Source organism: Aethalodelphis obliquidens, unplaced genomic scaffold, assembly GCF_003676395.1.
Source record: "Aethalodelphis obliquidens isolate GAN/ISIS:26980383/991018 unplaced genomic scaffold, ASM367639v1 scaffold3, whole genome shotgun sequence".
NCBI classification, from domain to species: domain Eukaryota; kingdom Metazoa; phylum Chordata; class Mammalia; order Artiodactyla; family Delphinidae; genus Aethalodelphis; species Aethalodelphis obliquidens.
The window spans coordinates 18,361,483-18,379,510 of NW_020837947.1; the positions used below are offsets into that span (position 1 = coordinate 18,361,483).

Below are 18,028 nucleotides of genomic sequence, written 5' to 3' on the forward strand. Positions count from 1 at the left end.
AGGAAGGGAGGGAGGGAGGAAGTGAGGGAGGAAGGAGGGAAGGAAGGCACGGAGGGATGAAGGGAGGAAGGAAGGAAGGAAGGAAGGGAGGGAAGGAGGAGGGAAGGAAGGGAGGGATGGAGGAAGGGAGCAAGGGTGGGAGGTAGGAAGGGAGGGAGGGAGGGCGGGAGAGAGAGAGGGTGAAACGGAGGGAGGAAGGAAGGAAGGAAGGAAATGAGGGAGGGAGGAAGCAGGGAAGGAAGGGAGGGAGGAAGGGAGGGAGGGAGGAAGAGAGGGAGGAAGGTAGGGAGGAAGGAAGGAAGGGAGGGAGGGAGGAAGGGACAGAGGGAGGAAGGGGGGAAGGAAGGGAGGAAGGAGGGAAGGCAGGGAGGGAGGGAGGAAGCAGGGAAGGAAGGGAGGGAGGGAGGAAGGAAGGGAGGGAGGGAGGAAGGGAGGGAGGAAGAAAGGGAGGGAGGAAGTATGTCTTCTCATACTTTGATGTAGTGATTTCAGAACATATAAAATTCTAGCAATAAAGTGTTGGATGTCTAAAAGTTCCCCAAAGTGTTAGGAATCAATACAAATACAATAGGCTGTTTTCTAAGTAGACTGAAGAGTAATCTGGCTTTACTCTTTAAAAGGGAAGGAGAAAAATAATTTTTATGTCCCAGAACCAAAGATAACTTAAAAAATTATGGCAAACCAATGCATCCCATGTAACTGTTAAATATTATGTTGTCAAATATTTCACATCATGGGAAAATGTTAATGATACAGTGTCAAGTGAAAAAGCTGGTTTCTAAACAGAAAGTAAAATAGAATTCCCCTGAGTAAAAACGTTTATACACATGTACACATAGAAAATATGCAGACAAGAAAAACAGTCAAAGTGTATACGCCAAAATGTTAATAGTGTCTATGACTCGGTGTTTATACTATGAATAGCTTAATTTTATTATCTTTGTCCATATTTTCTAAGTTTTCTATAAGTTGTTAGATTTATAAGAAAAAAGCAATTAACATTTTTGTGTGTATTACTTTAAGGTACAAGGAGCTCATAGCAGTGGTTTTCTAGCCCTCAATATGCATTTATTTAAGTTGTCTTAGGTTAAGAAAATATGTATGACCTGTTTATAGAAAGATGATTTATTACTTAGGAATGGCTTACACACTTCTCACTGAAATACATAATTTGATGCCTTTTGTTTACAATGAAAGGAATTGATAAAAATCTATGAGACTACATACTTGTTTTTTTTTTTTGTAGTTAAAACTATTGCAGTCATCTAAGAAAATTTTGGATGTTCCAGGTCCCTGTACCTAAGTGCCTAATTATAGAGATAACAGGACTGAAATTCAGGAATGAAATTTTGATTAAATTCTGATATACCTTTTACTACAACACACACACACACACACACACACACACACACACACACACATACACACACACACACACCATAAATTATACTGAATTTCTTGGCCTTGAGTACTTACCATCTTCTCTAATAAAAAGATATTCTTTTCAAACAAATAGAGAGGTGTAAAGGTAGCATATACAACTACCTGAGGGGACTGTATTGCTGAAGAACCTGTAAAACCAAACACGTACTGCGTCATGGAAATTCTAGACAAAATGGAACTGGCAGGTCTTAGTAGACTGTTCAAATTCCTTAATGAACTTATCTTTGCTGATGAAATATAGGTAAATAACTCTGCATGCATATAATAAATGTTAAATCTCAAATGTACATCTATTTTATAGAATGTCTTATCAGTTTTACCTTCACAATAGTACCATATAATTCATTAAGAAATCATTTTACTTCATTGTAAAACACTTATTACATAAACTCACTCTAGCTATCTGTCAATGTAACTTAGCTTTCATAGAATCTTTATTTTGAATTTAAGGAATTCTGAGAGTTTCTGTGTCATTTCAAGTAGAAAGAAAACATAAATAAATTAATCCTCCCATGAAGAATGGAAACTAAGAAGGTAACTTAGTTTGGAATGTCTAATGCCTGTAGATTTGCTCCTGAACATCAATATTTATTCATGTGTTCCTTAATACCCCTGAAATTACCCCATTTGATTCATGATGCTTTTGTTCTTTAAAGATTCTGGCCAAAATAATAGAATTTATTTTCCTCTATTGTTTTTATTTTTAATTAAAAGGTTTTGATTTATTCCTTTAAAATTCACACACTTAACAAAAGCAGAAACATAGATCAATGGAACAGGATAGAAAGCCCAGAGATAAACCCACGCACATATGGTCACCTTATCTTTGACAAAGGAGGCAAGAATATACAGTGGAGAAAAGACAGCCTCTTCAATAAGTGGTGCTGGGAAAACTGGACAGGTACATGTAAAAGTATGAAATTAGAACACTCCCTAACACCATACACAAAAATAAGCTCAAAATGGATTAAAGACCTAAATATAAGGGCAGACACTATCAAACTCTCAGAGGAAAACATAGGCAGAACACTCTATGACATAAATCACAGCAAGAACCTTTTTGACCCACCTCCCAGAGAAATGGAAATAAAAACAAAAATAAACAAATGGGACCTAATGAAACTTCAAAGCTTTTGCACAGCAAAGGAAACCATAAACAAGACCAAAAGACAACCCTCAGAATGGGAGAAGATATTTGCAAATGAAGCAACTGACAAAGGATTAATCTCCAAAATTTACAAGCAGCTCATGCAGCTCAATATGAAAAAAACAAACAACCCAATCCAAAAATGGGCAGAAGACCTCAATAGACATTTCTTCAAAGAAGATATACAGATTGCCAACAAACACATGAAAGAATGCTCAACATCATTAATCAGTAGAGAAATGCAAATCAAAACTACAATGAGATATCATCTCACACTGGTCAGAATGGCCATCATCAAAAAATCTACAAACAATAAATGCTGGAGAGGGTGTGGAGAAAAGGGAACCCTCTTGCACTGTTAATGGGAATGTAAATTGATACAGCCACTGTGGAGAACAGTATGGAGTTTCCTTAAAAAACTAAAAATAGAACTACCATATGACCCAGCAATCCCACTACTGGGCATATACCCTGAGAAAACCATAATTCAAAAAGAGTCATGTACCAATATGTTCATAGCAGCTCTATTTACAATAGCCAGGACATGGAAGCAACCTAAGTGTCCATCGACAGATGAATGGATAAAGAAGATGTGGCACATATATACAATGGAATATTACTCAGCCATAAAAAGAAATAAAATTGAGTTATTTGTAATGAGGTGGATGGACCTAGAGTCTGTCATACAGAGTGAAGTAAGTCAGAAAGAGAAAGACAAATACCGTTTGCTAACACATATATATGGAATCTAAGGAAAAAAAAAATAAAGGTCATGAAGAACCTAGGGGCAAGACGGGAATAAAGACACAGACCTACTAGAGAATGGACTTGAGGACACGGGGAGGGGGAAGGGTAAGCTGTGACAAAGTGAGAGAGTGGCATGGACATATATACACTACCAAACGTAAAATAGATAGCTAGTGGGAAGCAGCCACATAGCACAGGGAGGTCGGCTCGGTGCTTTGTGACCACCTAGAGGGGTGGGATAGGGAGGGTGGGAGGGAGGGAGACGCAAGAGGGAAGAGATATGGGAACATATGTATATGTATACCTGATTCACTTTGTTATAAAGCAGAAACTAACACACCATTGTAAAGCAATTATACTCCAATAAAGATGTTAAAAAAAAATTCACGCACTTACATTTCACTGCACTAGATAATATGTTTATTGAAGAATAATATCTTTAGAACCGCAATATATAAATTAGATGTTAACCCTGGATCACTCTAAAATGGATTAAGATGTGAACTATGCCCAACTTGTAAAAATATGTTTTTACATTTAAAAAGTAAATTTTGTATATGTAGGGAGCAAAATCTGTCACCTTAAAATGTATCTCTCTGTCATGAGGATTATTTTGGGCTTTTTTTTTTTTTTTTTTAAGAACAGAGTACTCAGGAATTCTTTCTTTTTACCTCCCCCTTAACTGCCTAAAAGAATTCAGATAAAGGGCCTGGTCCAGGAAGAGCACTACCACCAGAGACACCTACAAAGAATATGGGCTAAGTGTGGTAGGGCAGGGCCTAGAGACAAGAGTCCTCTCTGTGTCCCACTGCCTCTGCATGGTAGAGCCAACATGTGTTTACCAAACATTTGCTTTTCAATCTCCAGGTGAATTGCCTTCCTCCCTTTTGAAGTCACAAACCCCCGACCCCCTTTTCTTTCTCTCAGATGGTAGATAAGCCTCAATTGCCTAACTTGTCCTTGGGTTTCATTTTTTTTATGAGGCCTCATACATACATAATTATTATTCTTTTTCTTCTGTTAATCTGTCTCATGTCAATTTAATTCTTACACCAGCTAGAAGAACCTGGAGAGAGTAGAGGGAAATTTTTTCCTTCTCTAACATATTTTTCATGCAGCAGAGATCTGAACCCAGGCAATTTTACTCCACAGCCCAAACTTTGAACCACATTCTGTATCTAGAGGTTGACTTAACTATGAGTTTGGTAGAAAAAGAGGCATTGTTACCATCATTTTCACAAAGAAAGAAACTCAAAGAAAGGTTTAGCCATTCTCACAAACATGAATAATTATCAGTAACTTTGGGACTGTTATGTCATCCAGTATCAACAAAGATTTCTTAAGGCATCACTATAAGAAAACAAGTTTTTGTATAAAATTAAAAATATAATGACTAGTGTTTGTATTTTCTCTACCAAACCACCAGACATGTTTCTGTAAAAATACAAAGCCAGAACTATGAAAATGCTCTCACGAAAAAACACAGTAATGTATTAAGAAAGAAGACAAAACAAAAAAAGAAAAACAACTAGATAAAGCATAGTGCTGGAGGTAAATGGACATGTTTTCATGTAAAGAAGGATGAACTGAGAATTATGATATACACTCTGGAAGCACCAAGATAGATGACCCAATGTTAGGACTATAAAGTTTAAAATATATATTTTATATATCAACATATATATAAAATTTACACAGAGGAGGACATATATTAATACATATTAATATATATATATTTATATAAATATATTTATATATTATAATAAAAATATGTGTACTAACATATAATATATATTTTTATTAGTATTATATGTCCTCCTTCATGTAAACACTTCTGTGACTGTTGTACCATAAGAACTTGGATAACATTGTTTCATATGTAGGATCTTGCTCTGTTATGCATAACCATCCTGAGGGCCTAACAATTATGGGCAACCTTGAAAAGCTTATTTAGACATGTCTAAACAGGAAATACATTTCTATGCTCCAGTGTTTTCCAGCATTTTAGGAAATAAGTGCAATAATTATTATTCTAGGAGACTGAGAACTTACAATCTGACAGAGACTGTAGAGAATATTGTACGTCTGATGAGGGCCTTGAACCATGAAGAGACCATTTGGATTTTTCCTTTTCTTTTTCCTTCTCTCCATCTTTACTCCTCTTCTTTCCAAGGTCTTTTGCATCGGCTTTCTCCAACATATTAAAAAAATGTAATAAATCTTTTAACTACAAAACCTCAGTGTATGTCGCTTATTAAGTCATTGTGTTGAAAAGAAAGTTAAATAGTAGTAGTATTTAACTTATTTAAATGTAAAACAATAGCCATAAATTTCCCCAAGTATTACTCACCTCAAATTAGTAACATCAAAATAAAGCAAAACTTTGAAAATTGACATGTATTGTGAAAGACATGCAGCATTATTTATTATTGACTACACATAATTTTATGTTAAATGTAGATGATCAGTTGAATATAATTTATTCATATAAAATCATGGTGTCAGGCTGATTTTCTCATTTAAAAAAGAAAAAAGAAAAACCAGCAAAGAAAGTGCTTAAAGTTGAGTCCTAAATGTGGAGCCCTCTTAGATCTTCTTTACTTGGGGCTTGCATTTCAAGAAACACAGCTTTCTGCCTCCAGAATATCTTCTGGTGGAAACTGGCTACGAACCAACATCCACAAACCAACATCTGATTGTCCACATGTTGTGTGTAGTAAAACCCAGTACCCAGAACCGTCCATCATTTGAATTTCCATTCACATTTACATTTCTATGAAACATGTTCTCCTTCAACTTACCCCTAAGCTTTTTTATTTCCTAATAAATCCCTTCCAATTCTAAAACAGAAATTTCAAATTTCTGCCATTCATTCTTTCATCATTTGCTAAACTTGTAATCACCATTGATCAGGTTGTTTGTTTTTTTTAAAATTTGCATAAATGAAAACTATAACATTAACAACTTGTACTGCTCCTTAGCTTCTAAAGTAAATCTATCTCATAGCTTTTATAGTAGATTTAACATCTATGTTAGATACAAAGGCAAAGATAACTATAACTTTAAGTGTAGGATGAGATATTTTATTGGGAAACAAGTACAAAAAACATCAGAATTTTATTTTGTGGCTTTTCTATAAATATTTGCCTTAAAACTAATTATAGGTAATAATATATGACTTCATGTATGATTTTAAAATGGGGTTTTAAAAGGCTTTAAATGCCTATTCAGAATTTAAAAAATACAATATATATATATAATAAAAATTATAAATAGAAAAACACACTTTTCACATAGAAATTTGGAAAGTATGCAAAAATGTTTACCAAAATGTGTTTTTGCCAATACCATGAGTAAATCTGTTGCTCCTCTGTCACGTCATTTCACCCATCTGGCCAACCCCTCTGAATAAAAGTAGCAGCTGAGTCCTACTGGACATGGCCTTCCTCTAGTTCTGCAAGCTTCTGCCACATCTATTTTAAATAACAACGAGAACCTTCATCTCCACCTCCACTTCACTCTTAGCTTGTAGAGAATAGAAGCCTTTTGTCAGAAACCCTCAGCTTCTCCCTATCAAACCCATTCATCCACAATGTGCATCTGTCCTCTCCCATGCCCTGTGCCCACCCATTAGGATGGAGGAGACTTTGCTCCCTGGTTTGGTCCAATCCCTTCACCTGGGCTCTCTGGAAACTTACACTATGGCTGTCATCTCAACTGCATTTTCCCAATCACTTAAAAATACTTCATCAGGTAAAAATTTAAATATCTTTCACAGGTCCCCTACATTCCCTGTCAGCTTCCACACTGTCGCTCTCCTGTTCTTCACAGACAAACTCCTAACAGGGGTGTTTATAAATTATCTTACTTCCCACTTATTTCTTAACCTCTCCAACGTGTCTTCCACTCCCATCACTTACCAGTGCCCAGTGACCTCCATATCACAAAATCCAGCAGAGAAACTTGAATTCTCCTCATATTTCAACTCTCAACACTACTTGACACAATCTCCCTGATTCTTAAAACACTCTTTTCCTTTGACTTCAGTAGCAACATGCTCTGCTGGTCTTCTTCCTGTTTCTCTGGTCATCCTTTAACCTCTTTTGCCAGCTCATTATTTGGTACCCAGTTCTCAGATATTTAGCTTCTTTAAGGCTGAGTCTTAAGCTTCTTAGTCTTCTCACTTTACGCCATCTCCTTGGGAATATCATTCATTGTTTAATTTGGCACGCATTTGTCAATGATTCCCAAAAGTATATCACCAGCCTGGAACTCCTGACATGAAAGTACACTTGATTTCTTAAAGGCACGTCAAATTCGGTATGTTCTGAGTCATTCTGTGATCTCTCCTCATAAAGCCGTTCCTCTTTTGGCATCACCCCTCTCAATAAAAGGTACTACCATCTATCCAGTTTTGGAAGTCAGAATTTTACACATCATCTTTGCCACATTCTGCCATTTTTTACGTTTTAAATATCTCTCAATCATTTACTTTATCTGCCTCTCCACTATGACTGTCCTATTACCCTACGCCAAGCTACTATTGTCTCTGAACTGAGCTGATGCAAAGGTCTCCAAATTGTTTTTTCTGAGCTGATGCAAAGGTCTCCAAATTGTTTTTTCTATGTCCACTCATGTCACTGACTCTCCACCCCCATGTGCACACCAAGTTATTTTCTTCTCAGAGAACGAGAATATCCTTTTGAAAATGTGAAATAGATCATGACTCAACCCTAAACTCTTCATTAGCCATCAATTGCTCCTTGGTAAAGATCAATCATCTTAACATGACCTGGAGGATTTGACATGATCGTCTCCTATCTACTTCTCCAGGCTCTTCTTAAGCCACTTTATTCCACACATCCTCTCCTCCAGCTAAACATATCTTCTACCAGGTCTTCCAAATCATTGTCATTCCTGCTACTTCTTCATAATATTTATATCTGCTGTCTCCTCTACCTAGAATGCTCTTCCCTTCTCAGTCCTTAATCTTCCTCCAGATATCCCTATCATCTTTGCAAACACAGCTCAAAATTCCTTAGGGAATTCTTCTTTGATGCCCCAGACTAGGTCTTTCATATGAACTCCTAAAGTTTCCTGTATTTCCCTTCAAGACTCATGTATTGGTATGTATTTATGATTTTTAAAATTAATGTTAGTCCCACTCACTAAACCTTAGTTCTAGGAAGTGAGTTCCACACCTGATTTTGTTCATCAAGTTATCACTAATTCCTGGAACACTTACCGATATTCTCAGCAAGTAGTATATTGAATGGATTGTTAAATGGAGGGATGAATAGACAGAAGTTAACTTGTGATACATGAGAAAGGGATTCCAGGTTCAAATTAATTTAGGATACACTGGGTAAAACGAATTTAAACTGGCTTTTTTTTTTTGCTTTCTTTTATAAACTAATGCACATTAGATCATTTTAAATGGCACTGATGATAGGCAGATATCACACACACAATTTTTTTGTATATTTTTGAGGAACATTTACAGTAATTATTTCTGGGCAGTATATGGTTAGAAATGCTGGTTGATAAGATCTAGATAAGGACAAAATATCAATATCTTATAAAACATAAACATTTGCAAGATCATTGTAGATGCTATCACAGTACATGAAAAAGCTGAGTATCTTCTAGTATATTTAACTCTACTATACAAGCATTATTGTTCATATGTATGACTATATGAAATATTTTAGAAAACATAAAATAAATAATGATTAAATATATTTCCCACTTAAGAAGAAATGCTCCTACACTCTGTAAAATAACTCAAAAAATTTTTTTCCAGATTTTAACTTTCACCTTACAATAACCTGCAAATCATAATCTAATCTGTGTCTATTTCACACTTCCTGAAAAGGAAAACAGGACAACTTTTCTCCTTTGGTATTCTGGTCCTTTCCACTCTACATATAACATATAAGAAAGATGTGTTTAAGGGAAATTGAAAACTTAATGTGTTTTTCTATATTAATAAATATATTAATTGAGTATCATCAAAATATATAATTGCCTTTGATTTTTAAGGAGAGCAAAATATAGTAGAATAATTAACATATGGTAAACACCATTGCAAGTTCTAATATCTTAGAAAGGACCTTAATTACATGACTGTTTTCACAACACTTATATAAATATAATGACAATAAATAATCATTAAATTAAGCAATGACTAAACTATAAAGTGTTTATATATAATACCCATATTGAATAACATCATGATATAGAATGTCTTACCCTTTAAAACTCTGTCACTTTTCTCAGGTAATTTTAGTATTGTTGCTGAAACTTCAGGTTTGAATTCCTTGCCATCTTTCATTTCTTTGCCATCTTTCACTTCTTTCCCATCCTTCATGTCTTTTCCTTGTTCTTTTAATTTGGCATCTGTGTCTGTTATTTTGCTTTCAGAGCTGGACTCATCTGACAGCTTAAACTCGGGCAATATTTCTCTCAAGAGCTCCCAAACTTTGTCTGTATATCCTGGGCTTAGGTAAAAAACAACATTAATTTCCAAATTAAGCTTTTTATTCCACATCAAGAATTGCTGACAGAAAAAAATTAACCTGCTACTTCAAAAAACCAATTACAATAGTTTCTTCACATGTTAGTTAAAAACACCATTATGTGCTTATTTATTCAACAAGCTTTCATTGAGTGCCTCCTCTGTGGTGGGCTTTGCTGATGCAAGGAGACCAAACACAGAGTTCCAATTAAAGATGGTGATGTAGGAAGATTCTGAACTCACCTCTTCCTATGGACACAACAAATCTACAGCTACATACAGAACAATTTCCTCTGAAAATAATAAAAAAAATTAGGTGAGGAATTCCTTCATATCTGGCAAATGAGAAAAAAAAACATAGTGAAATGGCTAGGAGAGGCTGAGACACAGTCTTGCCATAAACCTCACACAGTGTGGGCACACACAGTTTGGAGGGAGCTCACATCCCTAAGCTTTTCCCTGAAGAGTGAAGGGTTTGAACCCCACATAATGGCACCCCAACTTTTAAGACCTGCAGATCAGAGACAAGCTCCCAAAACATCTAGTTTTGAAAGCCAGCAGGGCTTGCATCCATGAGGCCCACAAGGCTATAGCAAACTCAGAAAGAGTTCTTAAAGGGCTGTCACCGACTCACCCATCCCAGGACTCACCCATCGAAGAGCACCCAGTAGGAGACTTTAATATCCCACTTTCACCAATGAATAGATCATCCAGACAGAAAATCAATGAGAAAACATTGGCCTTGGGACTTCCCTGGCAGCCCAGTGGTTAATACTTTGTGCTTCCACTGCGGGGGGAGTGAGTTTGATCCCTGGTCAGGGAACTAAGATCCCACATGTCACGTGGCATGGCCAAAAAAAAAAAAAACATTGGCCTTGAATGACACATCAAATAGGATGGACTTAGAACATATAGAACATTCCACCCAATAGCAACAGAATACACATTTTTCTCAAATGTACATGGAACATTCTCCAGGACAGATCATGTGTTAAGTCACAAAACAACTCTTAATGAGTTCAAGAAGACTGAAATCATACCATGCATCTTTTCCAACCACAACTGTATGAAACTAGAAATTAATTACAAGAAGAAAACTGGGAAATTCACAGCTATGTGTAGATTAAACTGTATGCTACTGACCAACCAATGGGTCAAAGAAGAAATTTAAAAAATGCTTTGCGATAAATAAAAATGGAAGTACAACACAACAAAAATACAACAGATACAACGACAACAAATACAACAAAGCAAAGATAGTTCTAAGAAGTAGTTCTGTGAGAGTTCGTAGCAATACATGTCTACATTAAGAAATATGATCTCAAATAAACTACCTAACTTTACACCTAAAAGAAATAGAAAAAAAAGAACAAATGAAGCCTAAAGTTAGTAGAAGGAAGGTAATAACAAATATCAGAGTGGAAATAAATGAGAGAGACTAAAAAGACAGTAGAAAAGATCAAAGAAATTAAGAACTGGTTTTTTGAAAAGATAAACAAAATTGACAAACCTTTAGACTCACCAACAAAAAAAAGAGAGAATACTCAAATAAAGAAAATCAGAAATGAAACAGACACATTGTAATTAATACCACAAAATACAAAGGATCATAAGAGACTACTATAAACAAATATACAAAACAAACTGGACAACCTAAAAGAAATGGATAAATTCCTAGAAACATATGATTTACCAAGACAAAGAAATAGAAAATCTGAATGGACTGATTACTAGTAATCAAAAACTTCCCAACAATGAAAAGTCCAGAATCAGAGAGCTTCACTGGTGAATTCTACCAAACATTTAAAGAAGAATTAATACCAATACTTCTCAAATTCTTTCAAAAAATAGAAGACAGGGGAAAATGTCTAAACTCATTTAACGAGGCCAGCATTACCCTGATATCAAAATCAGACAAGGATATCACAAGAAAAGAGAACTACAGATCAAAATCCTTGATGAACATAGACACAAAAAATTCACAACAGAATGTTAGCAAACAATTCAACAATACATTAAAAGGATCATACACCATGATCAAGTGAGATTTATTCCTGGGGTGCAAGAATGATTCAACATGCATAAATCAATCAGTGTAATACATCACAGTAAAAAAAATGAAGGATAAAAATCATATGGTCATCTCAATAGATGCAGAAAACCATTTGACAAATTCAACATCCATTTATGATAAAAAATGCTCAACAAAATGGGGTTAGAGGGAACACACCTCAATATAATAAAAGACATATATGACATGCCCACAGCTAACATCATACTTAATGGTGAAAAGCTGAAAGCTTTTCTCTAAGATCAGGAACAAGATAAGGATAGCCACTCTCACCACTTTTATTCAGCACAGTATTAGAAGTCTAGCCAGAGCAATAAGGCAAGAAAAGGTAATAAAAGGCTTTTAAATCAGAAAGGAAGAAGTAAAAGAGTCATATTTACAGATGACATAATATTATATATATAGAAAACCTTAAGAAACTCCACCCAAAAGCTGTTAGAATAAACAAATTCAGTACAGTTGTAGGATACAAAATCAATATACAAAAATCTTTTGCATTCTATACACTAATAATGATCTAAAAGAGAAATTAGGAAAACAATCTCATATACAAGTGCAGCAAAAAGACCTAGGAATAAACTTAACCAAGGAGGTGAAAGACCTGTACACTGAAAACTATGATATTAATGAGAGAAATTAAAGAAGACATAAATAAATGAAAGATATACATGGCTTATGGATTGGAAGAATTAATATTGTTAAGATGTCCATACTACCAAAAGCAATCTACATATTCAATGCAATCCCTATCAAAATTCCAATGACATTTTTCACAGAAGTAGAATAAACAATCCTAAAATTTGTATGGAACCACAAAATATCCTGATTAGCCAAAGTAATCTTGAGAAAGAAGAACAAAGCTGGAGGCATCACACTTCCTGATTTCAAACTGTAATACAAAGCCATAGTAGTCAAAAGAGGATGATATTGGCATAAAAGCAGACACATAGATCAATGGAATAGAATAGAGAAGCCAGAAATAAACCCATGCATATATGGTGAATTAATTTATGACAAAGGAGCCAAGAATATAATGGGGAAAAGTACATTCTCTTCAATAAATGGTGCTGAGAAAACTGGACAGTCACATGCAAAAGAATAAAACTTGACCGTTATGTTATACTATACACAAAAATTAACTCCAAATGGATTAAAGGCTTACAAGTGAGACCTGAAACCATAAAACTCCTAGAAGAAAGCATAGATGTTAAGCTCCTTGACATCAGTCTTGGTGATAATTTTTTGGACTTGACACCAAAAGCAAAGACAACAAAAGTAAAAATAAACAGGTGGACTATATCAAACTAAAAAGCTTCTGCAAAAAAACAAAACAAAACAAACCTACAACAAAATGAAGAGACATCCTACTGAATGGAAGAAAATATTTGCAAATTATATATCTAATAAAGGGTTAATATCAAAATATAAAAAGAACTAATTTAACCCAATAAAATGACTATCCAATTAATAAATGGGCAGAGGATCTGAATAGACATATTTCCAAAGAACATATACAGATGGCCAACAGGTACAATGAAACGTGCTAAACATCACTAATCATCAGGTAAGTGTAAATCAAAACCACAATGAGTTATCACCTCACACCTGTTGTAATGGCTATCATCAGAAAGACAAGAAATGACAAGTGTTGGCAAGGATGTGGAGAAAAGGGCACTTTCATTCACTGTTGGTGGGAATGTAAATTGGTGCAGCCAGTATGAAGTTTCTTCAAAAAATTAAAAATAAAACTATTGTATAATCCCACAATTCCACTTCTGGGTATTTATCCATAGGAAATGAAAACACTAACTCAAAAAAACAGATGCACTCCCATGTTCACTGCAGTATTATTTACAATAGCTAAGACATAGAATCAACATATGTATCTACGGATGGATGAATGAATAAAGAAAGTGTGGTATTCATATACACAATGAAATATTGTTCAGACATAAAAAATGAAGGAAATCTTGCCATTTGCAACAATGTGGATGGACTTTGAGGACATTATACTAAGTGAAATAAGTCAGAGAGAGAAAGACAAATATTGTATGATCTCACTTATATACAGAATCTAAAAACAAACAGCAAAACAAACAAAAATGAACTCACTGATATAGAGAACAGATTAGTAGTTGCCAGAGGCAAGGGGTAGGATTTGGGCAAAATGGTGAAGGTGTTCAAAAGGTACAAATTTCCAGTTATACAATAAATGAGTCATGGGGTGGTAATGCACAGCATGGTGACTGTAGTTAACAATACTGTACTGTATATTTGAAAGTTGCTAAGAGAGTAGGTCTTAAAAGTTCTCATCACAAGAAAGAAAATGATAGCCATGTGTGGTGCTGGGTGTTAACTAGATTTGTGTTGACCATTTCTCAATATATACAAATATTGAATTATTATGTTGTACACCTGAAACTAATATATTGTTATATGTCAATTACATCTCAATAAAAATAAATAAACAAGCAAAGAAACAAAGAAACCAAAATAAACAAAGAGACCAAACATATGGCCCTAGTCTCAAGGCTCACTCAGTCTGGGAGGGGAGAGAGGCATGTCACACACATGACACGGAAAGAATATGTATTTGAGCATCTGTTAAGTGCCAGGCACTTTCCTATATATTATCATTTAGATAAATGATCTCTATGTTACTTCTCTGTGGAATTTAACAATATTTTTACGTTCTCTAAACTCTTTCCTGAGGCTTCTACAACATCATTCTTTTCTAGTTTCTATTATTATAGAAATCACTTGCAGACTCCTTTGAACACTCCCTTTCCTCTGCTCACTGCTGACCAATTAGGGCTGCTTCCCCAGAGTTCTCCTCAATATGCTCTTGATAGCCTATAGCCTTTCCTCAGTGAGTTAATAAGCACAACCATATTTTAGGTTCACCTGTACTTTTATGTAACCCTCAAATCATTAGCTCCAGCTCAAACCTCTCTCCAGAAGAGAAGAGGTTGTGTACAACCACCTAATAGACATCTATCCAAAAACAAACAACTCGGCCTTCTCTGGTGGTGCAGTGGTTAAGAATCCGCCTGCCAATGCAGGGGACACGGGTTCAAGCCCTAGTGCAGGAAGACCCACATGCCATGGAGCAACTAAGCCCATGCACCACAACTCCTGAGCCTGCGCTCTAGAGCCTGCAAGCCACAACTACTGAGCCCCCCTGCCACAACTACTGAAGCCCACGTGCCTAGAGCCTGTGCTCCACAACAAGAGAAGCCACTGCAATGAGAGGCCTGCGCAGCGCAACGAAGACCCAATGCAGCCAAAAATAAAATAAATTTATAGAAAAGAAATCAAAAACAAACAAATCAATCAATTAAAATATCCTGCCACCATCTTCTAGTTTTCAATCAAGTTAGAAAACTGAGAATGACCAAGTCTCTCTCCATGAAACTCTCATCAAATAAAAAGTATGTCCCTCAGATCCTACCTCCTCCTACTGCAATTGACAACACTTTCTCCATTCTTTTATTTTTTTAAAATATCTTTATTGGAGTATAATTGCTTTACAATGTTGTGTTAGTTTCTGCTGTATAACAAAGTGAATCAGCTATACATATGCATATATCCCCATATCCCCTCCCTCTTAAGCCTCCCTCCCACCTTCCCTAACCCACCCCTCTAGGTGGTCACAAAGCACAGGGCTTATCTCCCTGTGCTATGGGGCAGCTTCCTACTGGCTATCTATTTTACATTTGGTAGTGTATATATGTCGATGCTACTCTCACTTCTCCCTAGCTTCCCCTTCCCCCCCACATCCTCAAGTCCGTTCTCTAGATCTGTATCATTAGTCCTGCCCTGCCACTAGGTTCATCAGTACCGTTTTTTTTTTAGATTCCATATATATGTGTTGGCATACAGTATTTGTTATTCTCTTTCTGACTTACTTCACTCTGTATGACAGACTGCAGGTCCATCCACTTTATTACAAATAACTCAATTTCATTCCTTTTTATGGCTGAGTAATATTCCATTGTATATATGTGCTACATCTTCATCCATTCATCTGTTGATGGACATTTAGGTTGCTTCCAATCCTGACTATTGTAAATAGTGCTGCAATGAATATTGTGGTACACGTATCTTTTTGGATTATGGTTTTGTCAGGGTATATGCCCAGTAGTGGGATTTCTGGGTCATATGATAGTTCTATTTTTAGTTTTTTAAGGAACCTCCATACTGTTTTCCATAGTGGCTGTATCAATTTACATTCCCACCAACAGTGCAAGAGGGTTCCCTTTTCTCCACACCCTCTCCAGCATTAACTGTTTGTAGATTTTTTGATGATGGCCATTCTGCCTGGTGTGAGGTGATACCTCATTGTGGTTTTGATTTGCATTTCTCTAATGTTTAGTGATGTTGAGCATCTTTTCATGTGTTTGTTGGCAATCTGTATGTCTACTTTGGAGAAATGTCCATTTAGGTCTTCCACACATTTTTGGATTTGTTTGTTTTTTTGATATTAAGCCGCATGAACTGCTTGTATATTTTGGAGAAAAGACCCCGAATAGCCAAAGCAATCTTGAGAAAGAAAAATGCAGCTGGAGGAATCAGGCTCCCTGACATCAGACTATACTACAAAGCTACAGTAATCAAGACAGTGTTGTACTGGCACAACAACAGAAATACAGATCAGTGGAACAGTATAGAAAGCCCAGAGATAAACCCACGCACATATGGTCACCATATCTTTGACAAAGGAGGCAAGAATATACAGTGGAGAAAAGACAGCCTCTTCAATAAGTGGTGCTGGGGAAACTGGACAGCTACATGTAAAAGAATGAAATTATAACCCTTCCTAACACCATATACAAAAATAAACTCAAAATGGATTAAAGACCTAAATATAAGGCCAGACACTGTAAAACTCTTAGAGGAAAACGTAGGCAGAACACTCTATGACATAATTCACAGCAAGATCCTTTTTGACCCACCTCCTAGAGTAATGGAAATAAAAACAAAAATAAGCAAATGGGACCTAATGAAACTTAAAAGATTTGCACAGCAAAGGAAACCATAAACAAGACAAAAAGATAACCCTCAGAATGGGAGAAAATATTTGCAAACAAAGCAACTGACAAAGGATTAATCTCCTTTCTCCATTCCTATCACCACTTTCTCTGTAGAAGCCCTTGGCAAAGACTTCTGCAATACTGCACAAACCAGTTCCCCTGCTCCAGTCCTGAGCCATCCTCCAAAATCACAAGTCTGATAAGATCATCCTCCTGTCTAAAATCCCTCAGTGACATTCTGTTGTGAAGATTTCTTAACTTTCTCTATTTGGTTCCAGCATACCTCTCCACCCCATACCCATCCATCCTCCAGAACCCAGCACATAATCTAGTCCTGCAGGACAATGTGCCTTTCTGGGACTACACCCTGCTCCCTTGTAGTTTCAGGCTATTCCTTCTTCTCTGAGTTGGCTTTCCTACCTCAATAAGCTGCACTAATTTCAACTAATCCTTTGAGGTCAGTTTAAGCATTACTTTCTAGGGAAATTAAGCTATACATTCCTGTCCTGGATTCCCAAAGAATCTTTTACAAACTTCTAGTTTAGCCTTTTAAAATATTTTTGAAATTACTCTATCAACGAACATTTATTGAGAACATACTGTGTAATGGCCATTCAGTGTCATTTCTCTAAGCACAGAAGTCTCAACATTGAGAAAGACAAAAAGGGTCCCTATTCTCATGCATCTTACCATCCCAGTGGATGGATACAACTGAGAGAGAGAGAGAGAGAAGATAACAGGCAGCTATAACTTTCAAGATGAAAACAAAATAATAAACAATGGGATATGGAGTCATTCGGGAAAGAAATAATTTAGATGGGATAGTTGAGAAGGCCTATCTGAGGAGCTGATAGTTAAGCTTGGTGATATCTAAATGTTATGACATATCCAACCAAGTAAATATCTGATGGACGATCATTCCAGGCATAAACAAAGAACAGTTCATGTAAAGACCCTAAGGGAAATGAGTTTAGCACATTTGAGAAACAGAATGAAGATGTGGGTGGCCAGCTAGTGGTTGCCAAGACAGTTTTCATTTTTGCATTTAATCCCATAACAGCTCTGCAACA

The 18,028-nt window shown here is 36.0% G+C and overlaps 1 protein-coding gene and 1 long non-coding RNA gene across 6 annotated transcripts in view; one reads left to right on the forward strand and one right to left on the reverse strand.

The window, feature by feature from the left end:
• Nucleotides 1–1,404, forward strand: part of LOC113608080 (uncharacterized) — a 134,393-nt gene extending 132,989 nt beyond the window's left edge. The window contains exon 7 of the long non-coding RNA XR_003428208.1: nt 1,247–1,404. This is a non-coding gene — a long non-coding RNA (uncharacterized LOC113608080). The remainder of the gene's footprint in view (nt 1–1,246) is intronic.
• Nucleotides 1–18,028, reverse strand: part of ADGB (androglobin) — a 134,031-nt gene that overhangs the window by 93,071 nt on the left and 22,932 nt on the right. For 4 of the 5 annotated variants that reach the window (XM_027083903.1, XM_027083894.1, XM_027083912.1 and 1 more), the window contains exons 6-8: nt 9,590–9,837; nt 5,390–5,524; nt 1,477–1,571 (exon numbers count right to left, since the gene is read on the reverse strand). In XM_027083903.1, the coding sequence (XP_026939704.1) occupies nt 1,477–1,571; nt 5,390–5,524; nt 9,590–9,837 (478 nt within the window). The remainder of the gene's footprint in view (nt 1–1,476; nt 1,572–5,389; nt 5,525–9,589; nt 9,838–18,028) is intronic. The other variant, XM_027083921.1, reaches the window with a different exon arrangement.